At 40.9% G+C, this 23,769-nt stretch overlaps 1 protein-coding gene across 18 annotated transcripts in view; it reads left to right on the top strand.

Annotated features, from left to right (window-relative positions):
- The window catches only part of PIGN (phosphatidylinositol glycan anchor biosynthesis class N), a 116,642-nt gene extending 97,087 nt beyond the window's left edge, over positions 1–19,555 (top strand). For 5 of the 18 annotated variants that reach the window (XM_026079877.1, XM_026079864.1, XM_026079865.1 and 2 more), the window contains 8 exons: positions 983–1,056; positions 3,898–3,940; positions 5,568–5,620; positions 6,678–6,797; positions 13,076–13,424; positions 15,373–15,663; positions 16,366–16,415; positions 18,241–19,552. In XM_026079877.1, coding sequence (XP_025935662.1) covers positions 983–1,056; positions 3,898–3,940; positions 5,568–5,620; positions 6,678–6,797; positions 13,076–13,199 — 414 coding nt within the window. In that variant the 3' untranslated portion in view covers positions 13,200–13,424; positions 15,373–15,663; positions 16,366–16,415; positions 18,241–19,552. The other 13 variants (XM_026079870.1, XM_026079880.1, XM_026079881.1 and 10 more) reach the window with 11 other exon arrangements.
- Positions 19,556–23,769: the final 4,214 nt, after the last annotated feature.

Here is a 23,769-nt window from a genome sequence, read left to right as displayed (position 1 = left end):
TATAGAAAATATAACTTACCTGCATTAGATTGGTCTCTTGTATTTAAATAGAAATTTTAAATGTTGAAAAGACTTTTAAATTATTTAACAAATGATAAGTTTTCCCTGTAGTGTAATATCTACAGAAGCACTGAGGAAATGTATATATTTTATTAGCTTCATCTATGTACGTACATTAAGTACAGGCTTTAAATGTCCTAATGGTTAGGTTGTCATTTTACAATGAACACTATTTTTGATAATGTTTAATACCTTGTTAATATCGCATTAGTTTGCTAGAGATTGAATTGTACTTTTAGTTTTCAGGCAAGGTGTGGGAGCTCTTTTCTGATATTTGAGTACAGGATCTTCTAGCACAGAGGCATACAGGGGGGAGACACCAAGTTTATGGATTATTGCTAAAATAAGCAGTATTTCCTGCCTCTGTTTCTCCCACTTCTGTCCCAGAGAAAGCGGACTTAAGTTAGAAAAAACTGTTTCTAATATATATTTTTTAATTCACTGAACTATTTACCTTTGCTTGACTTGGTTTTGGAGGAGCAGCGTTATCCTTTTGTTGCTGAATACAATCTATATTCTGATATTTGTGGCTGAGATTGTTTTGTTATACTTGGAGTTCTGCAGCCTGTCATGTGAGATATTAGACCTGAATAGTTTTGTGTTCTAGCCCTTTTGAAGTATTTATTAACAATGCAAAAATGGATAAATGAAGTGAGGATCATTAGTGTTTTTTAATTATAGTTTTCCATATTGCTTCATGGTTTGTTTCACTGCAGTTCAGCTGTGACCATGGAAGGGTTTTTTATTTATTTACTAAACATGCTTCCTGCAAAATGATTTTCAACCTTTTCTTGCCAATATTTTTATTTTTACACCATAAACATTTCATGATAATTTTGGAAGTGTGAAAATGTTTCCTCAGCCTTCCAGGTTGTTTTGTAAATGTGGTTGTAAACTAAAATATAATTTGTGTTTTAAACAGGTTGTAATCCCATTTGTTTTGGTATCATGTGCTTTTGAAGCTGTCCAAGTCACAACACAACTTTCTTCTAAAAGGTATAGTAAGTGCTATATTTCTGCATTAGTAGGGTTTCAAATCTATTTTGCCAGAATTTGTAGTTGTCAAATCTCAATCTTATAAAAAAACAAAAAACAAAAAAACAAACAAAAAAACCCTCTCCAACAACAACCAAGAGATCATACTGTTACTTTTTTTTTTATATTATTGTTTGGGAATTTTGTTGTTTTTGCAAGCTCAGGAATCTTTTTCTGAGTAATAAATGAGTATAAATGGAAGTGTTGGCCTTGTCTGAAACAATCAGATATTTACTATTCTTTGTTGACAATACACAGCAGGAACACCTTTTTTTTTTCTTAATGTAGAAAAATGAGCAGAATTTAAAATTTGATTTTTGTTTTATATTGCATCTCTGCCTATAATATAATATTTTAAATAACCCATTTATAATCTAAGCAGTTTAGAGCTTTGTAGCACTGACTTCACCACAGATAGCATTTCAAAGAAAAAGGAAGGAAAAAAAGTAGGCCGTACACCTTTCCATGGCAATTTAATACTGCCCAGATTAAACTGTTACCCTTCCCTAGCCCTTTCAGTGGACCAAAGGACACGGCTGAATCCTCTGCTTGTTGTGTGGGATTATGGATGATGCCGTGAAGGAGGATGTCGCCGTCAGCCATGTAGTTTTGAGTTTAGGGCGGTGGGATGTGGCGTGGGTAGACCAGAAGTCCCGCTGGCCCATGGCAGGAGAACTGCAGTGAGCGTGTCTTGCGTGTGGCTCAGTTGAGCTCGGGAAAGCTGCCACTGCTCCATGTGATGCCCTGTGCCTTTCTGTTTGGTTTCATCCTGCCTTTGCCCTGCCTGTTGTGTCTTTGCACAATGCCACCCCATTCAGACAAGGGACGTGGCAGCCGGGTGCAACCCCACTTGCTGTTGGAGAGGTGGCCCAAGGCTCCCCACCACACTCACCTCTCTGCCTTAGCTGTGCGAGCAGGGTGGGGGGGCTGTCCTGGACCCCGTGGGAAGATGTCTGTCCTCACCAAGGCTTACGCAGGAGCAGGGCTGCACTGCGGGCAGTGGTGGCTCGGAAGACCAGCTACCCAGTGACATGGGTTTATACGGGTGAGACATCGTAAAGGTCAGTGTTCCCGAGCTTCTGAGCACCTGCTCTGGCAGCGCCAGTACTATTGGAGTCTTATGGGACATGCATGTGTGTGCAAGAGAGGGAAAATTATAAACAGTTCTTAAAACAGAGGGTGTAAGTATGTCTGTGGCGCTTTATGAGGCTGTGGTTGTAACTGAGGCCGGTGTTTGTGCTGGCTTAATTTAGCTGCTCAGGTAACACTCGCAATGACACTGCCACAGTGTCGGCTGGGGAACAGGGCAGTAACCGAAGATGTACCTGGGATCCCCAGAGGGGTTGTACTCTGGTTGTCAGCACGTCCCAGAGTCTGTGCTGCAGGCTCTTTATTGCTCTTGCTACCCCTGCTAACTAGATTAAGCCATTGCAGGCAGCTATCTTGTCTTTGTACTGTTGAACACGTACCCTGAGATTAGTGTTGTTCTTCCATTGTGAAAGGCTTCCTGCAGTTCAGGAGGGCAAAACCCAGATTTTTGTGATTTGGACAAATTGCTCCCAAATTCCCTGTTTATAGGTAAAAGAATTTTTTTGCTGCTCAGGGGGAATATTCTGTCAGTGTATGTTCTTATAGCTTGCCTGTTGAAACAGCCCTCTAGCTGAGTGTTACGAGGCACTACAAGATCACAGTATCCTATCTGAGCCACACATAATTTGAGAGAGACTTTCAGTGAGTCTGAGAAATAATAGGTTTGTTGCATCCTTATTTGCTAATGAAGCATTGCCTAGACTTAAGCAATATTGGAAGATACAACTTTCTCATCAGGCGACATTGGTATGACTGTCCCTCAGTACATGCTCATGCAATGCTACAGTAGGATATGTTCCAAAAAAAAAGCTTCACATATTTTTGATGATGGTACTGGTAAATGAACTGTATTATAGTTAGAGACTTTTTGTTAATGGGTCAGCTGTTTGCAACTTTGCTTCAATGTCATTAATTTAGAAACTAATTTTAACCAGTTATAGCAACTGTTTTCATGTAGTTTAGGATTTACATAGTTTAATGAAAAGAAGATTAAGACAATGGGGAAAGAACAGCTCTAAGTGCTCCCTTTTGGTTCGTTTTATTGGCTGCAGTCTACTTTCCTGAAGTAGCCTGCAGTCTAACAAAGAGAGCTGTGGGTTTGGGCACATGCCCCCAAAATGTGGGCGTTCCTGGAGCAGCTTAGAGGCACCCAAAGGTCTGGAAGGGAGGCTTTCCCCTCACTTAGCCTCCTACCCTGGCAGCACTGGCTGTCAGAATGGGACTGATCAGCTCAGGTATTTGTGTATACAGAAGCAGTTTAGGTTGCTCTTGAGTCTGTATTGAAGCTTCTAAATCAGCTTTGTTTGACTTAATTGGCACATAAGCTCTCTATGTCAAGAATGGGTGTTACCTGCTGGGCAGACATGGTTTGTAACATTTGTTTTTGACATGAATTAAAAGTATGCCTAGCACCCAGCCTTTGGGATGCTGCTCTTTTTTCCTGGTAAATGACTCGTGTTAGGTTTCTCTGTTGCGAAATTGAAGCTCTGTTAATTTGAAATGTCTTTTTCAAGCAGGGTGGGATTACAATCACCAAATGCTCTAGTCATATATTCTAACTGTTCTCTGGTACATTGACATATATCTGAGTGATTGAAAGGCATGTACAAGAAATCGTGTATTTTAATTTCTTAATGGGGTTTTAGTAAGCTTTGTAACTGTCTGTGGCCATGAATAAAAGTTGATGGTCTGTTTCTTTTTTTTCTCTTTCAGCCTTTTCCTCATTGTTCTTGTGATTTCAGACATTATGGCTTTGGTAAGCTGCTCTTGCACATTCTGTTCAAATAAGATCAAGAAGCAGAGTACTCTCCTAATTCCATCTGGGGGCATCTGAATTTGTTTCAGACTTCAAAGTTTTTGGAACTAGGGCAGTAAATTGAATCAGAATCCTAGCATAATTTAGAGCTAAAACTCCTCCAATCACCACTCTTTGAATTTCATGTAATTAATGCTTCTGAAGAGGCAACATTCTTATTATTTCACTTTTTGACTCTTAGATTGTAAGTTATCATTCCCAATTTTTCATATGTTTTCCAGTCAAGTTCATAAGAAGAATTTAATTAAGAATATCAGTTTTAGCTGTGTGACAGGTTCAGTCAATTTTCAGGTATTTGAACCTTCTCCTTGCTCCCCTCCCCTTTTCCCTCAAGAGAAAAGGAAAAATGTATTACCCATCAATTCCAGTGTTAAGAGTGGTCAGAATCCAGGAGACCAAACAATCTCCCAACATACTTTTTAGTGATTAAAAGTACATATTCAATGCCCCCTCAAGCTATCTTCAACCCAGCAAGCAGTGCCCTGTGGTATCACAAAATAAACAGGAACATTTTAAAAGCAGCAGGTAGGGTTGGTGTTCTCACTTTGTACAAAATGTTTTAGTTTCAGCCCTTTGGAGTAAGTATTCCTGATGTGACTTGATTGTACAGTGTGATTTATGGGTCTTAGCATACAGAAAAAACAGCAGATACAAAACCAAATAATGATTCATTTGTCTTTAGAGTGAGAAATGGAAAAGATACAGTTTTGTGTAATTTTAAACAAATCTTTGTGACTAAACTGATTTTTTGTAACTGCCATAGGAAAAAGATTAAAATATTAGTAAACCACACTCATTACATTTCACTAATAAAATCAGTCCAACTAGACCAAAGGGGAAAAACAGTGGAGATATATAAGACCTCGATCATAGTGGTATATCTCACATATTCTTCTACTTTGACTTAATGTTTTTAAAACAATTCGCAAATGTGTAGTGGTGTACAAAGCAAAATATGACCAAAGAGGTTTGATATGCAGGAACTATGTGTATACAAGAAATGGAAAAGGTTGAAAAAAATAAAATAAAATAAAATTGGTTTATGGCCTTGAATCTTATTAAATGCTTAATGTGGCCATCAGCTGGAATTTGGGGGATTAACTAATAGACAGCTCAAGCTATGTCTTCTCCCAGCATTATTCCCATCTTATAGATGGGGAACTGCCTGAGTTGCCCAAAGAAATTTGGGGCAAAATTCCAAGAAAACAATATGCAACCTTCTCTTTGGCGCAAGACCTTATGAGATCCATTATTTTAAGCAATAAAGTGGTTTGGCTTTTCTTACTGAAAGGGTTCTCTGCTGGTAATCTTCCCTGATTCTTGCAGACGCAGCTTGACAGAAATTAGTCCATCTTTAGTTGTTTGTGTTTGATACCATGTTAAATCTATTTCTGGCTCCTAGAATATTCTTCACTTTCGTCCAAATGAGTATTCCTGGACAGGTCTTGCCCTTGTTCTGCTTGAGGAATGAAAAACTTTGAGTAAACAGCCTGAAAACATTGTTTTTAATTTTGTGTTTCAAGTTGTGCGATGCTGATATACTAATCAAAGTTGTTTTATTTCCTAGCACTTTTTCTTTTTGGTTAAAGATTATGGAAGCTGGCTTGATATAGGAGCAAGGTACAGTATTTTTTGCCTCCACTGCATTTTCAAAAAGCTCATAGGTTAATATTGTTGTTTATCTACTTAGAACTCTTGTAATTTTTTCCAATTACTCTCCCTAATCAAATGCTTCAGTGAGGTTCCCCGTACTTAAAACACGCATGCACACACGCACATACCCCAACCTAAAACCTGGGTCTTAAAATTTGGGCCAGTGACATGGAATAAATAATGGCTTTATCATGGTTAGAAAACCAGTTAATAGTATTTGTTTGATTTCTAAAGAACAGTAATTACACAATGTATTTTAATTACTGTTTTGCATTTTAATTAGTTTTAATTTCTGTTAAAATAATAATTTGTCAGAATTGTTAATTGCCTTGAATCTACTTAAGCCTCCATATATGATCCCCTGTGAATTAATGACCGTCATGTAAATGTGTTGGTGGCTAGCAAGACCTATGCATTTATCCTACCCCCAGTTGGAGGAGAATAAATCTGTAATATTTAAACATGGAAATCACAACTATAACAAATGCATTTCTGTTTCTGCATTATGAGTCCTACTAGCCTCCACAGCAAAGCATTTTGGATTTACCTTCCCTGAGTTGTGGAAATAGGTAATATTCTCTAAGAAGGCTAAGAGAGAACATGTTGTTAATAATTCAGCCAATCTAGTCACTTGAAACTGTTACTTAAACTAAAGTTGAATAGTGACCCATGGTTAATATTAATATTCTGTTTAGTCTACATTTACTCTGCTTTGCTCAGCCCCACACTCCCTTCAGTACATGCATGCGTACACACACATGCATGCGCTTTCTGCCTGTTTTTTGTGGAGATAAAAATTCCTGCTCATGGCTACCTTTTGGAAGCTCCCAGTGGGAGGAAATCAAGTTTTTGGTAAATCAGATGGCCTCATCCTTTGGTTGTTTGAATTCCTGTGTAGATTAACATGCATATTAAAGACCCAGAAATATTCTCTTCTGTTTGACAAGAAGCTCTCTAATTGGGAGTTAGTAAGCAAAAATAAAAATTGTTACAGAGAACCTCCCTCTTCCTCTCTGATATACAGGCTTTGTAGCATAGTGATTTACGGCCATGGTACATTCTTGGATCTATTTCAACTGGAAGTATGCCTTGTTCCCCAGACTTCAGGGAAGCTGGTTATGCACCAGTGTAATTCTGCTTCTCGGTGTGTATGCTTTGTGCCCTGAAGAAAGCTTTAAAAGGGTCCTTTTGAAAAAGTAATTTGTGATCAATTTATAATGTGGTAGTGCATAATGCTCAGGCAACCTTAAACTTGTTGTTACTTCATTTTTGAGTGCTTCACTTTGCCACCTACATTATTTTATTGTAGTTTTTATATACGTTATATGTTTGTGTCTGTAAAATATGTATATAAAATAAAGCTTTCTCGGTTGCATAAGAAAACAGGTGAAGCCATATGCAGAACTGAAGCAATCCTTCTCTTGTCTAGCAACATTTTGACCCCCTGAAACTTCAGAACTGAGCAGCTTTCTGCTGTTTGATCCTCAAGCTTGGCAACATTAGTAGACGACAGTAGAAGATATTTTGTGCATTCCTGAGAGGGAAGATGAGCTTTGCAGGCTTGTGGGCAGCTCTTAGTGGGAGACAGGTACTGAAGTGGCTGTTTCCTGTCCTCTTGCTACAACTGCTGTGACATCTCTGTGGCATTCCTGTTGTCTGCTATTGCTTTGGCAGCCAGTTCTGAAAATATCCTTACTCAGTTGACATTTTAGCTGTTGCCAAAATTTTCCTGAGAAGACTGAGTCAGTGCAGGAAATGATGGTTTCTTTTTTTTTTCCCCCAACCATTTGTATCTCGGCAAAGCCTGTGTAAAATTTCAGGGAACAAAGAATAGGAGTGCCCTTAGGGACAGCTGCTGTCATCTTTTTCTTTCTTTTTGTGGCACTGATAGGAAGTGGTGTGTGTGGGGAGTGTAATTATCAGGGTTCATTTCAGTGATCTGGTAACCACTAATATAAAATCACAGACTGAAAAAGCAGCAATTTATTTGCCTACTGAAGTTTGAGAGATGCATTCATCTAGAGTCTCTGTTGGATTCCAGGGGTATACATGCTGTATTTGGAAAGCTTCTGGTGTATATTTCCTTTTTTTGCTCTTGACAGATTTCTCTGGATTTTCTAAATACCAGGCTTCAAAACTTTTATATGTCCTCTCTCCTACTAAGAATATGCAAGTTCAATAAGAAATACTCATTTGGCAACACTTGAGTATTTCGGTACCAGTGTTCAGAACTTTTGTATGTTAGAGCTGGTTTTTAATCCCTCAGGAAAGGTAAGGCCTTCACTGCTGTTTTATGGTGGTGTTTTGTTGCCTGGTGGACCTCTTTCATTGTGTGGAAGTGTTTCTTGTTCACTGAACTCGTGTTTCCATTTCTTAATTTTGTCCCCTAGCTCCTGGCTTTACATCTCATTCTACCATACTGCATATCCACATTAACATGACATCTTTATTCTCCCAGTTGTATTGCATCCACACCACTTAAGTATTGTCTTCGATCATAAAGAGATTTCTACTTTCCCCTCTTCTTCCAGATTGTTATTGAAATGCTGAGTGATGCCAAATCCACCATACAGTCCTGTGGCCACATTCAGCAAATGATCAACCCACCATTGACTGCCATGTCTCAGTAAATTACCAACTACCATATTTATCTGTGGCCTCTTGGAAACTTTTCAAGTCGTCTCGCTCAATTGTGGTACCAAAATCAACTTGAACTTTTTTCAGAGAGTGTTTTTCATTGCTTTGTTATAAGAACAGGGTAATAATAATCTTGCAGTGAATGTAGAATTCATAACAGTGGCCACTTAGACAAGCTTCTGAGGTCTGCTAACCTTACTCTGTTACTCTTACCCTACATATCTTGAGGTCACCCTAAACTGCATTATATGCACTACAAAATACCCATCCTTACAATTTATAAAAAGAATAATGCAGTCTTCACAGTATCTTTGATGCATCAGTTTGTGGTACATGATCATGAGAAGTTTGTTCTGACAGATTCTTCTATTTTTGAATAACAGGCAAATGGAATAGCTAGTTTTTCTGCTTCTTTGTCATTAAAAGGAACATCTCTATGGCTTAAAAGCTATATTAGATATATCTTTATGGCTTTAAAGATATATCTGTATAGTATATAAAGTTTCTAAGTAGTTGTATATTCAGATGGTTGAGATAAACCACTGAAGCCTCATTTTATATGACAATATTATATAATATTTTACAGACACACACTGTACCACTCCTTTTTATAACAGTTTCTGGAAGATATAGAGATAGATACATCTTCTGCGGTTTCAAAGTTCAAGGGACATAGATAAAGCACAGGAGACTTTTATAGGTTTTAGTGAAATAGCAGAAAACATGGGAGAATTGTTCTAGCAGTGTTGGTATTAAAAAAAATGCATCTTGGAACTGTTAAATCTGTGCATATTATTGGAGCTTATAATAGAAATAGTTGTACTTTTGGAAAGGTGAGGCTTCTATGTCTAATTATTAAAACAAGGGATTTGTAAATAGAACAAGAGTACTACCAGTAATCTTGAGAATAGGAGTTAAGAGTAATGTGACTTGTGAATTGTTTCAAGTGAAATGGAGGAGGGAGGGAGAGGGACCCTGGCCTAAATTTCAGTAGACTTAAAATCTAGAATCTAAATCTGGACTCTTAAATGTGGGATTGTTCCTAAGCACACACTGAAAGTAGCATGTCATGTAGAAATGAGGTTCTCAAACTCTTCTGGAAAGAGCTCTTCTAAGAGAGGTTGTTATGTTTTACTTAGTTTTATTTCAGTTCCAGTTTTTGAATGGCTAAGGTAACATACTCCATCTTCCTATCTTACCAGTTTTTAATCCTGTCTGCTCTCTTAGGTATTATCTATCTGGAGAAAACAGGCACTGTTTGGAGAATGATCTTTTTCTCTCCTTTCCTACTGATGTTTGATCTCTCTTTTCTTTGTGATGCCATCCACCAGCTACCTCTTCTCTCCCCTTGCCTTTGCCTGCCCATCTCATCCTTTATAAGCATTACCCACTACTTAAAGTCTGCCCTTCCTCATCATGGACCTAACTTGCCTGCAGCCTGAAATCTCACTTTTTTTTTCTCTCTCTTCCCTCTTATTAGTTCAGGTTTGAGCTCTGATGGGGTAAGCCTGTTTTGAGAATTACCTGCTTTACTGTAACTACAGATCGAGCCAAGGGTGCAGTTCAGGGTTGTGTAGGTATCAAGATTTTTCCATCAGTGTTGTGGCATATACCTGTAGGAGTCTTGTTTTGTTTGTTTGTTTGTTTAAATACAGCATTATGCCAACCTGAGAACTAATTTACCAAGCAGAGCTGCCTGCAGGCTCTGCAGTTCCAGTTGCTGATAGCCCCAGAGATATTGGCCGTTTGCCATTATATGATAATACATAGACTGAAATTGCTTTTAGTTGTGCTCTGTGGCATAATATATTTTTTCTTTACTCTGAAGATCTGATATTTTAATAAAGGAGCATAGCCATTCTGCTTTGTGCAGTATAGCAAGGAAGAAATGCATTCAGCACTGTCTTCATTATAAAAGCATGAAGGACCCAGCCCCTAGTACCTTGAAGTGGGCTGGCACAAAGAATAGTAGTAAGAGCCTTGTAAGTGTAGCTGGGCGTTTATTTATAACAGTTAGCAGTAATGCCTGAATTTTGTGTATGAATTTGAAAGACTTCTTTGTAAACAGTTGCCAAAGAACATGGGAACTTCCCCTGCTAAAGGGAACTGGTGATATGGGGAGGGGCTGGGGCAAGGCTCAGTGGGTTGTGGAAGTTGCCTTCGGGGTAGATCCTGTCCTGCGGGGTGGCAGTATGTCTTTGCTTATCATTGTCTTCTGAACTGGCTCCACACTGAGCCAGCAGATACAGGGCACAGTCAGGCTTGGAGGAGAAGGTTGACCATGCTTCATGCTCTTGAATCCTGTGGGAGTTTGCTTTGGGCCAGGAAATTCTTCAGTGCTTGATTTAGCAGCACACCTCAGCATCAGTCTCACTCTGTCACGCTGTTGCAGGCAACCTCTAATGATGCCTTCAAAGATGTGCATGGGGGAAGAAGGGCAAGAGGGAGCTTGGAGTCTACTTTGCCTATATTTTTTGGCAGGAGAGGGGGAAGAACAGCAGAAAATTGTCACAGCTTTTGAGAGAATGGGTGCCTCTTCTGTCACCTGAATACTCCTGGGACTACAGGGATCTCTTGATCAGATTGGACTTTGGTCTTGGTTATGACAGATACCTCTGAGATCTGTCCTTTGGCAGTAGCTGAAGAACCTCATTTGGGAAATAGCTGACTGGCAGGTAGCTAAGCAGAATTTGGGGAGATTTTTCCTTTCAGGAAGCCCCCCTTTATGTTTGCCTAAAATCATCTGTTAGCACCCACATCTGGCAAAGCCCCTTTTGGGGCAAGGGGAAGTCAGATGTCTGCATAAGTCCCATGCTGATGGCAGCAAGCCTTCAGCAATTGCTAAGCCTCTGATGACTCTCTTAAGGTGTCTGTAGGAATAAAGGCAGGGTCCTCATTTGACTTCTGATTTTTGGGTTTCACATTTTCAAACTTTCTTGAAAAGCTAGAAGTAAAATGTTGTTGCTACTTGCATGAAAAATAAAATTCTGGTGCCCTGTGAGAAGGAAAGCTGAGATATTAACAGTAATGTGAGACATTAAACCATGCAGCTCTTCACCAGAGTGGCTGTTCCCTTAAAAGCTATGCGAATTTACATGCCTGTGGTGCTTGTACAGGCACCAAGGGCATGTCACACCATGAAGGTAACTGCAGCTAGGGTTTGATTTCCATTGTGCAACCCTATGTCCCTTTCCCATGGAGCACTGAAACTTGGACTGAGTCTATAACACATCCAGGTGGACTTCTGAAGGCTGCTCCTGAGGAGGGAGGTGTGTTATCTCTGTATTGTAAATGTGCTGTGAACTATGAAGCCCAAAGTGGACTGACCAGGTTACAGCATGCTTTTTGCCTGATTTCATGCTCTTACTGTGTGATCTTGCATGTTCCCTGCAGAAACAGGGCAGGAGTATGAATATTTTTGGTTGCACTGTGTGGAGGTGGGAGTTCACACAGATGCAAGCTGTAGGATGTTGGGGTGGATTATGCTTGCTGAGGTTTGAGTCCATTTGCAATGGTGTTTTTTTTAAATAATAGAAATAGAAATAACTTGTAGCAGCAGTCAAGTCCCTTTCAGTACTCTCCATCTAGCGTGTTCAGACTGGTTCCTTTGGTTGCTCGTATCCTGGCTATGGAAGAGTTCCCACTCATCAGTGAATTTTTGGATTATTTTCCCATGCTGGTTAGTGGCCAAACTTTGTTAGAGCCAGTGTTTCTACACTTCACAGTAGTGAACTAAATTATGCCATGCTAGTGCCAAGATTGTCACAATCTTGGGGTCGTGAGGATTGATAGTGTCAGAATTATGAGCTTTACTGCTCTTCCGTGGTTAAACTGTCAAATAGAATGAGTCCTCAGGCAGAAATTCCAGATCATTAAACCTCCAAGTACTCCTTGGAATCCTTTTTTTGTAAATAAGCTCAGACTTCATCACGCCTGAAGTTATCCTGCTCCTCCTAAAGAGCCATCTCTTTTGAAATAGTGGAGATGGGATGCATCAGGAGGTATGGATACCTCTAATGCCAATATCTTCGGTAGTCACAGGAAAAAATGAACAGCTGCACGGGTGGCTCTGGATGCCATGATGGACATGGGTGCAGCAATATTTCATCTGAAACTCTAGGCTGAGTTGTCACTGGGTTTGGAAAAAACCCTCATTTCTTGATGGCTAGTGACTTACATTAAAGAGCTGCTTGATTCAAACATTGAACATGGGATGCTGAATGTTCTAGGTCAAAACTCAAGTCTAACCCAATATCCCATCTGTAACGTTTGTCAAATCAGATACCCAAGCAAACAGTGTGAGAACTGGAGCAAGCGAAGAACAATCTTTCTGCTTGTTATCCTTCCAATAATCAGTGACTGAAAAATTGCAACTCAGCTGACATATCTGAGTTGTCTTATTACCAAAGAATGTCTACCTGATGGTAAGTTCTCCCTAAATTCTGCATGATCCACAGCAAACTGAAACTTTGCAATGGTTTCAGTCACAGACATTGAATTACCACCTGAATGAAAAAACACATCCAGTGCCTCTTACTTGCTTAGTATACATTCAGTTGTATGTACTGTTGTCCCTACCCTTTCTTTTTGCCAGAGATTTTGGTTTTGACATTGTAGTGCTATTATGAAAGTTGCCATCCTGGAGCAGTATATATAAAATGTAGTACTGGGCCAATAATTAGGTATGAACATTTTTCAGAAGGCTGTTTAACTCTGGGTTGGGTTTTTTTTTCACACTGCAAATTTCCATTTTTTCTCTCTTTTTTTATCTCTATCTCCTTGCAGCATTAGCCACTATGTGCTGGTGATGTCGTTGACCATATTCATGATGCTGATGAATGGACTGGCCCAGCTGCTGACTACAAAGAAGCTTGAACTTTCCAGAAAGACTAAGCACCATTCCACATGATGAAGCATTAAATGTTCCTGCAGTTTTTCCCACCCTCAGCCTTCCTCTGAACCAACCTCTGCCTGTGGAATGTAAATACAAGTTAACAGACTAGAGTGCCAAAATCCCATCCAGGGATCAGAGTGCTCTGCTGATACAGATTAAATGATGTCCTGTGGCTGAAATTTGTGTTTGGAGATTGTCATTTAGACATCAGCTGGGCTAAAATAGCCTCATCTTTATTCCGTAAGTGACATACTTCTTGAAAGTAAAACCAGCAATTAAGTCCTGTTTAAAAGAAATAGGCAACTGTCTTTTGTTGGGTGGCTAGCTGGATTTTTTCTTTGGTTATTATAACTCATCTTCCAGCTGTTCGTCTCTCACATGCACATTCTCATTAGGAGTCTGCAAAGTCCTAGCTTCATTTCATGCCTCACATAAGCATCTTGCAGATTAAAGCATAAATAAAATCAATCTAGGCAGATCACCAATTTGTCTGTTGCCCAATATGGCATATGCATTTGAATACCTCTGAAACTGGCTACATGTTTTGCAAGCTGTGTAAATGCTTCAGACTATGTATGTGAGAGTGCGCTGAGGCAGTAGGACTGGTACACTGAGACTGTTACTGTAAGTTGCTTTTAGCCGACCTCAGTGCAGACTGCTGCTTCTAACTGCTCTCCTGCTGTCTCTTGTGCCAGCAGTAACGCTTGAGCAGGCTGAGCAGTAGACCAGATCAAGTAATTGATCCAGCTGAACGTGAACCTGATGAAAGAATAGTAAAACACTGCTCAGACAGACCAGTCCCTTGGGCCAGCTCATGGGTGAATGCAGACAGGAGGGCAGGGATTGATTGTGTCAGTGGCAGCCAAAAGGCAGATCAGCATAAAGGTCATGAAACTGAGGCCAGAGTGGGTGGTTTGCATAGAGTGATACCCATGCTGCCACTTGGAGACTTTTTCTTTTATTAACATTTGTGTTCTGCTCCTGATTGCAAATGTCAGCCTGCAGAATGGCTCTGCTGTGAGACAAACACAAATCTCCTGGTTCTGTGTGAATTACGAGTGAGGGCGGAGAGCGCTGTGACACCTATAGGCTCTGCTGCTGTGGATGCTCTTGGGGACCCAGTAACTGTAAATACATCGCATGAGGCTCTGAGATAGCCTTGCAACTCCATAGCTTCTCCAGTGGCAAGTGTCAGCTTCCCTACCGATAGTCCAAAGTCTGTAAAGTGGGTAGAACTGCAGCACCTACTTATGGTTCAATTCTTCATCGCTCCTGAAGTCTTCTGTTTTTAAGAATTAAGCAARCATTGTATCTCCTGCTCACTGGAGCCCTGCACAGAGCTACCTATCCTGCCTTTGAAACAGCTTTTTGCATCCACACTATCAGCTAAAAGGGCTCTTGAAGTGGATTGCTTTGCACAGTGAAGAAAGCAAGTCAAAGAAAACACTTTTTTCACTCTTCATCATGTGTGATGGCATCATTGACAAATCGTGCTAAATCCCATGTCACACTCCATCTTGCAGCCAGTCCTTCCTATTCAAGAGCTGATACATAAGCGCATGGTGCTGGCAGCCAAGGCCAGACATTCGTCATGAGGGCAGCTCCAATACTCAGTTTCCAGCCATCTGGCATTTGGCTGTGGTCACACGGCTGTTTAACACTCTGGAAACCAGTCATTCCTGCAGGAAATTTGGCTGGGAGAAACCAGTCACAAACCTCCATCTGCTTGTTGAATGCTGGTAAACATTGCATTATGGGCCTGCAGTCACCCTCAGAGTGCCTCTGGTGAGCGTCTGATCACTGGAGGAGGAGTCATTTTTCCACTAGGTAGTGGGTTGGTGGCCCATGTGGGCATGTTGCTAGCACAGCTAGCCACAGTCACAGAAGATGTTGCATGTATAGTCTGTAACAAATGTGAAGATTTTCGTGTTGGAGGGTGGATGCATGCCGACTACTGGTAGTTGTGCTATGCAAGGAGCAACCATGAGTGGGTAGAAAGTTGAGGCCACAGCAAAGACTATGTCTAGGCTCAGCAATCTACTGAACCTGTTCTCCTCAGCTCCAGTGAGCCCTCACTGGGGAGAACTATTCTCACCTCAGCCCCAAGCTACATAGCCTCAAGCTATAAGGGTACTGAACCATCAGCTTTGTGTGACCTAACTGATCTCTGGATGACCTCTGTCCACAGCTCTGTTATTTCAGTGCATCCAGCTATAGGCAGCTGTACCAGTGAGCATTCCAGCCTCTGTTGCCAGTGATGCTCTTTGTAAAGCTGCTGTTTGAAGAGCAAATTCACTGATGGGAGCAGCTGAACAGCTGCCTTTGCTCTATGTGACATGAAGGAACGGACTCAAAAAGTAAGAATGTAGGACCCGCAGGACTGCCGCCCTGAAGGCAGATCTTCTGCACACGTCAAAAATGATAGTTACCTATAACAGGGCCAAGTGGATGTCCTACTTATCAAATGAAAACACTGGAGGTGAGTATTATCTATTGCTGCAGGCTCCCTGGGAGAACACACAGAAGCTGAAGCCTGATGTTGTCTTTTATTGCCTTGGGGGGCTGGTAATAAAACATTGGCTAACCCTGCTGTATGTGGTGCTGCTAACATATGACAGTAGGAATAATCAGTGTACAGGCAAGTGAAAGTGGCTGTCCAAAATAGGAACCCACAACAATTGTCTTTTCTGCTTATGGCTTCCATAGTGTCTCCTTTCCCAAAGTAGGTTCTGTTTTTTGCATCCGTTCCTGTAAGAACAAAAAGGGGATGATGAGCATGGTGGAGCCATCACAACATGCATATCAGTTTTTCCCCAGTGCTTCTTTGAAAGGGCCTGTTCTTGTTTGCCATTTGCTCTGACTGGGCTGTAGCAGTAGCAACCTTAGCTGACCTTTCCCTTTCCCTTGCCAATCCCTTGTATCTCTGTGCCGTTTGCAAACGCTGTTCCTAGCATGCGCCACAGGAGTCTTGGAGAGCAGCTCTTGCAGAGAGGCTGATTGGCCGTGCTATTCTTGTATCTCCCCAGGGGAGGCTCTTGGAGTCTTGGCCTGCACATTTGGGTTTACTCCAGCACAGGGAGGTGTCAAAAATTCTCCCACTCAGCTACTTTTTACAGCCCAATGGGCTATGTGGCAAAGTAGATTCTTCCCTCCTACTGATGTGTGTTCCCTTCCTTCCTAGGAACAAATGTCTTCTGCAATAAAAAGTCCCCCACAACCTTAAAAGCTAAGGTAGGTAATAAAATGTTGTACTCAGCTGATTTTAGGCTTTCTGCTGTTCTGCTTGTGAATCTTAAGCATCATCCCTCTTCACGAGCAGGGCTCTGGGCACAGAAGTGGGGATGCGGGACAGTGCAGGTATCAGGTAGCCCTTGTATTTTCTCCTAAAGGCACAAAGGCAGAATTACCCCAAGCCGTCCTACCTTCCTTCTTTCACCGGCAGCAGAGTTACAAACTCTCTGACTCCTAGAGCAAGTGAGGCTCCAGACAGTGAAAACCTCAAGCAGGGAAATGCAGGTAGATTGACATCATTATTTTTGGCTGGGGCTACACTTTTTTTTTCTTTTTTTTCTTTTTTTTTTCTTTTTTTTTTTTTTTTTTTTTAAGTATATTGGTAGCATAAAAAACACTGTAAAACTTAAATTTGCTAGCTTTCAGAGCCATGGATCCCTGAAGATATAGCCATAAACATGGAGTGCCCACCAGGAGTTGCAAGGCAAGAGAAGCTGTGCTGAAGAGCCACTGTTACACAGATCTTGTATTCACCCATTCTAGGGACTGTTCTCTGCTATTGTATTTTCAAGACTGTACATAGCCTTTAGATATAATTCCAGGGAGTGAGCTGTTTCTTCAGAGATGATGAAGCTTAGATTGTATCAAGGTCTCTTAAGACTCAAGCTAAATGACTTCCCCCTTCCTCCCGCAGAGTAAATCAGATTTTACAAGCTTTGGCAATTTCAATGCATGCCATACCTGTTAGTTGTAAACACAGCTACAGCCTTCACATTCTTTAATGAGAATGAGGATATGAATGAACTTTCATAGTTTTACTAAAACCTTGCTCTCTAGCATCACCCTTGAACTCCACTGTCTGGTTTGGCCAAGCTGTGCTACAACTGTGATTTCAGCTCCTATCTCCTAATCTGCAAGGGTTCATTGGCAAAAAGATGGGTTACTGATGGTTCTTCAAAATTTTCTGTCTACCTGAATCCTGCAATCCCTTCTTCTGTGCCTTCCCCTTTGGAGTGGTGAGGGTTACTTGTCTCAAAAGGCTTTGGGGAAGAGGATGGGTGTATGGATGGTGAATGGGGTGCTGGGAACAGGAGCTGGGCAGCATATCTCAGGAAGCTATAGTAGCAGTGGGGAAGGTAGAAGGTCTTGGTCATCCATCCGCTCTGGGCTGTTCTCCCTATCGTAGTGGCTGGGAAGTTCTGGGCGCCACTATCTCCATCCCAACAAGGCTTCATCCAGCCTTAAGGCAAGGGACTTTGCCTTTTTTTCCCTTGTGCCCTCTGACTGCCTTTGGGCAGCTGCCCTGTGAATTGCCGTGGCCAGGGGAGGTTGGGTAACACATCTCGTTAATGGGAAAGTGCTTGCAGCAAGTTGTGGCCTGGGTGCCCAAAACTGACCATGACAGCTGCTGGTAGTCACCATATTGATTATAGAGATGCTGCTGTTGCAGCTACCTCCTCAGAGAGAAGGATTCTGGCATCTGTTTACGTCAGTAGGGATGGGTTGAATCCCGTTCACCTGTTAAAAAGTCCTGAATTCAGCTGCTTTCCGCAAGGGCTCCTCTCCTGGGCCCCGGGGCAGGGCTCAGCGTTTGAGGTCCTAGCCCAGAATGAGAAGGGCTGAAAAGTGGAAGGAGAAAGCTGAAAGTGTCGCGCTTGCCCCGTTTCCGTAACCTTTGAGATTAAGCTTCTCAATATGTTCTTCATTCGTTTATTTATTGACTTGTGTTTGCAGCAAGCTTCCTAACTTGCTGACTCTCAACATGGATGACAACAAGCAGAAATAAAAGAAAACACACCTTATTTGTTTGCATTTTATTTTCCAGGCAAGTTGGAACAGCAAATGCATTTTTTTTTTCTTTAATGTCATATAAGGTGAAGCTGACATCGATTTAGCTTTCACTTGGATCATTACTACTGACAGACCTGTTAATGGCTGGATATCACCCAGTGAATTAGGAGAGAGAGAGAGAAAACAGGAAATATGAGCAGTGACGGAGCCCCAGTTCTGCTCTGAATTTCTTGCCCTCTGCAGCCCTGCTTCTAGGGGGTCACCTCCCCCCAGATAAGGTCCTCCTGACCTGGGTTATCCTTCAAGCGTCCTGTAACAGGCTGCCAAGTTCTGCACCCCCTGTGCACCAGCGAGTGGTTAAGCAAGGGAAGGATTGTGGAGAATTAGGCCTAGGGAACTGAAATTTAAATCACTCCCAAGTGCGATCATAACTGGGTCCAACATCTCGGCCTCATGGCAACACAGGAGGAGAAATATGGGGAAGTTGTACATCACCAGCACAGCTCTTCTCGCCGCCTCCTCTGGGGTTTGTGGCTTTGCTCCAGCGTTACCTGCCCAAGTCCGCCTCCAAGTTTCAGCAGCTGTGAGCTGATCGAAAGGATATGTGTCTGGTAATAAATGTTGCAAAACTGACATTTAGGTCTGGGGAAATTTCTGACCAAGACATAAACTCCTCTAATTAAACTTGGCTTATTGCTTTTGCGCAAATACTAAAGGACAAAGCATTCTGAGTGCAGTTCTCGTATTGACTTTCTGTGAAATAACCTTTATATATCTCCCCAGACACGACCTTTTTGTGCTGGACATCGTTATTCTGCCTTTTGGCATGTGAGATAGTCTAAGAAAAAAACTGCAGAGTAATTTCAGCCTCTGCTTTGTGGTGTGAGTCCCAGTGAGCACATAGGGAGAGATGGGTTTTAAAATTATTGCTATTCTATTTTTATATCAATTTCCATATTAAGTTAAGAGACACTAGAACTTACTGTACAAAACCTTGCTATCCAGAGTTATATTTAGCTACTTGCATATTTGTGTCTCCATCTCACCAGATCTCCAAAAATGAGTGGATATTTTCCATCAAGGGCTTTGAGGAGGAAGCCTCTTATATCTGACCTACTGTGAAAGGAAAATATCCGGTTAGCCACCATGCATTTTTTATACAAGCAGTATCTTGCTGCTTCTCCTCTAGCCTATGTTAACACATTATAGTTCACATAAAATGTAACAAACTTACTTACTTTAATATAATTTAGCAATTGACAGGCATTTGCTGCAGCAGGTAGAAACAAAATGTGCATGACCTTTTTAGAAAATTAAATAATGAAAGAAAACCTGCTTGGTTCCGTGGAATAATTACTTTTTGCATGTGTTTTTTTTTGGGATGAGAGCCAAACCTTTCTCCATTGAGAGAGAACACATTGAACACAAGACTTCTAAAACATCCCAAACTCTTCTGTTTCCTGAGACTTTATTTTACCACCAAGTCCCAAACCGTGATGCAGTGAACTCTGCCTAATTTTCTTCCCTGCGAGGTGGCTTCCCTTGAGGGTGTCATCTGTCTGTGCTCTCTCCTGGCATAATTCCCGGCCCTCTGCCTCTGCGCGGGGCTGCACTGAGGGGCCCTGCTGCCAGCCTGGCTTGGCAGCAGATGCTCGGGAGCTTAGACGATTTAGCTGAACCCCGGACAGATCAGGAGACAGGGTTTGTCCTCTTAGGGCAGATAATTATGACAACTAGTCTGTTACAGCAGAGAGTGTTTGTTTGGTTTGGCTCTTATGTTTGTTTGCTTTAGTGGTTTTTTTTTAATTTAATGATTTTAAAGTGTGTTTTTTTTCAATTAGTGAATGGAAGACCAGCTAGGCAGCATTAATTCATTTTAATATGACTCAATAATGAGGAGTGCTCTAACTTCCACGTAGTGGCTGAATGCATTTTTTTTCAGGCAGTTCGCTTGACAGAAAATACAATTTTACAAAAATTGTTCTACAGAGTAGGAGAACAGCTTTTGTCATTTTCCCTTCCTGGTAGTCCTTTCTTGCAGAAATACATGACATTTGGGGAAAAGCGGCCTTTTCATTAGTGGATGGATGGATGGAAGGCCCCACAGGCATGAACACAGAATAACCGGATCTGCAGTCTAGAGAAGTGCAACTGATTGTATTTTAAGGGTCTATATTTCAGCAAGGCACCATTGCTACCTGTCATTCAAATACAATATATTGGAACTGAATGGCAGTAACAATATTTTCTCTCTTCTTGGCAATTTTAATTCCTTGTGAAAAAGGAGTCATGGGAGTTGAGAGCTTTCTGAATAGTAAGTGACCCAGCTAAGGCAAGTGGAGATGACCTTCCCCCATAGTTCACAGTGAGTAACCTCAGCAAGAGCAAAAAAAAAGTTAAAATGGCCACTTCTTTTTGTGAAAATTACTTTATGATGCTTTACAAATACCCTCAGCGTAGGCAGTTGTTTAACTTAATCCTTGCCACAGTTAGGCAAATATTCTCACCAAGAGACAGCTTGCTCCTGTTCTTCCTCTTTGAGTGGTGGTGTGTATAGGATGAATAGCTTTACATGCTCGTAAAGGGAAAATGGGTGATACTTGTCAGATTAGTACTAAATAGCATTATTTATTTGGATGTTTATTTTGCAAGTCTGTGAATGTGCCTCACTATTAAGAATAGGAACACAGTAATGATTCTTTTAATTAACAGAGAAGGAACTTTCTTGCCAGTTCTAACTGCCGTTTGATCTATGTGAAATGTCACAAGATTGGAGAACCCTTGTAAAAGGCTGAGAGAGCATTATTTGTGTTTGGTGCGTGGAGCTTTATGAAAGCAATTTACATATTTGCACACTGAAGCATAACTAACAGAACATAAGCAGGGTGATAAATGATTAACTCTAAAAGATTGACACTTTGGGCAAAAATCCAGCAAAGCACTTAAGCGTGTGCTTAACTTCAAACAACCTGGCTCTGTTGCATGCAGTGGACCGGAGTCAGGTCCTTTCTTAAGTTCAAGAAACTGCTCATGCACTTTAAATTAAACATGTGCTCAAGTGGAGAACCAGAGCTCTGGCTAAAAGATCTTATAAAAGGAAAACACTTTCCCTTCTAACCCTTAAATCAGGATGGCAGCAGTAAGTAGGACTGTAAATAGATCAAAACTTGCCATGAATGGAGCATCCACAGCTGCTATTGATAAAGTGGGAGCTGTCAGTTGTCTAGTTTTTCTCAGACCTAAGACAAAAAATGAGGTATTTCAGTAAAGAATTAATCTAGTCTGTCTGTTTCAGAACGGTGTTTTGTTTTGTTTTACTTTAATTTGGGGAACACAAACATATTGAACATTTTATTGCTGTTCAGTGAAAATCTCATTTTGCTTTGGCCAAATATTGCTTTCACTGAATGGCTTAATTGGAAATGGAATTTGGCCAAAAATAAAAAAAAAAATCCCTGTTTTCATATCGCAGTAACTTGAACTTCTTCCCCACCATTCATCCTGCATTGGCCTTGCACTACCTACCAGTAGTAGCTTTGCTACCAGTAGTAGCTTTGCTTGATCACGAGCCACTTACTTTCAGTGTAGCTGGAAATTTGTGAAGCTGGAGGAGGAAGGAGCTGCTCTGAACCAGAAGCGTTAAGCAAAAGCTGATGTTCCAAACTCTGCCAGGGTTCACAGAGTCGTTCTGGGTGACGCTGTTTTTGGACTCTGTGTGACAAACGTTCTTCAAGCTCTTCAGGAATGATTTCATGTGCCAAAATGAACTAGAACTACAACTGAAGTCCATCACTTTCTGCTTTTAACCCTTTTGAAGGGGAATATTCAGTCTTACATCGCTGTCAGAAACACCTTGCTCCTCAGGTTACTACTTTCATCTCCAACAGATGTCTGAAAGCCATGGATACTCTATACTCATCAGGCATTCATTCAATCAAGGACAAAACCTTCACAATGATCCCTATGTGTTTTTACATCAACAGAAATCTGTACATGGAGCTGCCGTATGTTCTTTCCTTTTTGGGAAGTTTTTTGTCTCCATCATTTTTATTTTACTTTGCAATTTGCTTTATCTTACTTTTGCTAATACTATATCTCAGCCCTGACTTTAAAATATATCATAAGTAGATGGTGGCTGGGTGAAGCTTAATAAAGCTTGTCAGCAATGATGAAGCCTTTCATTCAGGAGACATGCAAGAAGCCAATAATCTCCTTTTTTGGAATAAAAATGGAATGAGTAGATTCATTGCCCAAAACTTAGGCCCTGGGTGATTAACTAGAAACAGAAAAAGGTGGTGAAAGGATTTTTCTGGGGCCTGAATTCAGACCTAAGCAATAAAATACTATTTCTGGAGTGTATATGTCCAGAGTAGCCAGGAAACAGGCAGAAAAAAGGAGTTAGCTTTGGAGACAGCCAGAAAAAAGTTAGAAATATGATCTTGAGAGAATGGCTGAAAAATCTCTTTATAGGCTTGAGTGCTGGCTAGAAATTAATAAAGAAATTATCTTTGATTTGATTCCTACTACCTTCAAGGCTTTTATACTTTCTTTTTTTTTTTGTGAGATCAACAGGATTGCACAAACATACCTGATTCCATCAGCAATTTCTCCTGCTAATGGAAACAGCTTGAAAGACACTGAACACTAATCAAACAGCACAGCACACAACTGCTTATGAAAGTAGGCATGTTTTTGTAGTCAGAGGGAAGGGAGAGGGAAGGGAGACTAGAACTTTCTCCGTATTCACTTCACAGCACGAAAATAGACTTTATGCTCCTGTAATGTGTGGACCATAGAGAAAAGTTAACAACCACCAAAGTCAGTAGGAATTTCCCAAAGCCTATGGAAGTCAACAGGTCATGTCCCAAGAGTGTAACTTACAGGTTGGTTGTTACAGAATTCAAGCACTGTAGCATCCAAACCATATTTTTTGTAAGCCTATTATCATTTCTTTTTTAAGCAAGATTTGATATACTGGACAGATATGCAGGTTAGAGTTTCCTGATGTATAGGCAACATGCGTTTGCTGTTACAGGTGCTACACTGTTGTAACTTTTCCTTGGTCTCAGATTTGAAATCCTGAACTTTATTCAAAACTCTTTGTGTATTGGTGAAGCCTTGTAGGAAGAGCAATGCCTGATCAGCCGTGAAGAAGGAAAAATCTCTAGCATTCGTTTTCGTAATCAATCCTGATTCTTTGTGCTGAGGCCTAACTTGGGGTAGATTATATCACCAATAAATTAACTTGGGAGTGAGTGAGGGGGTTTGGAAGAGGAGCTCACAACTCTTCCATTAGCATTATGGAAAGGTTTGATTTTGCCTCTGTTACTAACAGAAACAATAAATATATATCTACTTTTTTGGACTCTGACATTTCAGAAATCAGTAAATTGGATAAAATCCTATCAGGAGAGGGAGGTTTTATTGTTTGGGTTTTTTTAATCAAATTTTAATTCCTCTATGTTTAGGCTTGCCTGCAAAATCCTTCTTGCTTCCAAAATGCAAGATAATGTAGGCAGGTAGGCAGCATTTCTAATGTAAGCCAAAAAAGAGGTAATGATAA

Source organism: Apteryx rowi, unplaced genomic scaffold (genome assembly GCF_003343035.1).
Source record: "Apteryx rowi isolate R43461 unplaced genomic scaffold, aptRow1 scaffold_50, whole genome shotgun sequence".
Lineage (NCBI taxonomy): Eukaryota > Metazoa > Chordata > Aves > Apterygiformes > Apterygidae > Apteryx > Apteryx rowi.
This window is presented reverse-complemented; position numbering and strand designations above follow the sequence as displayed.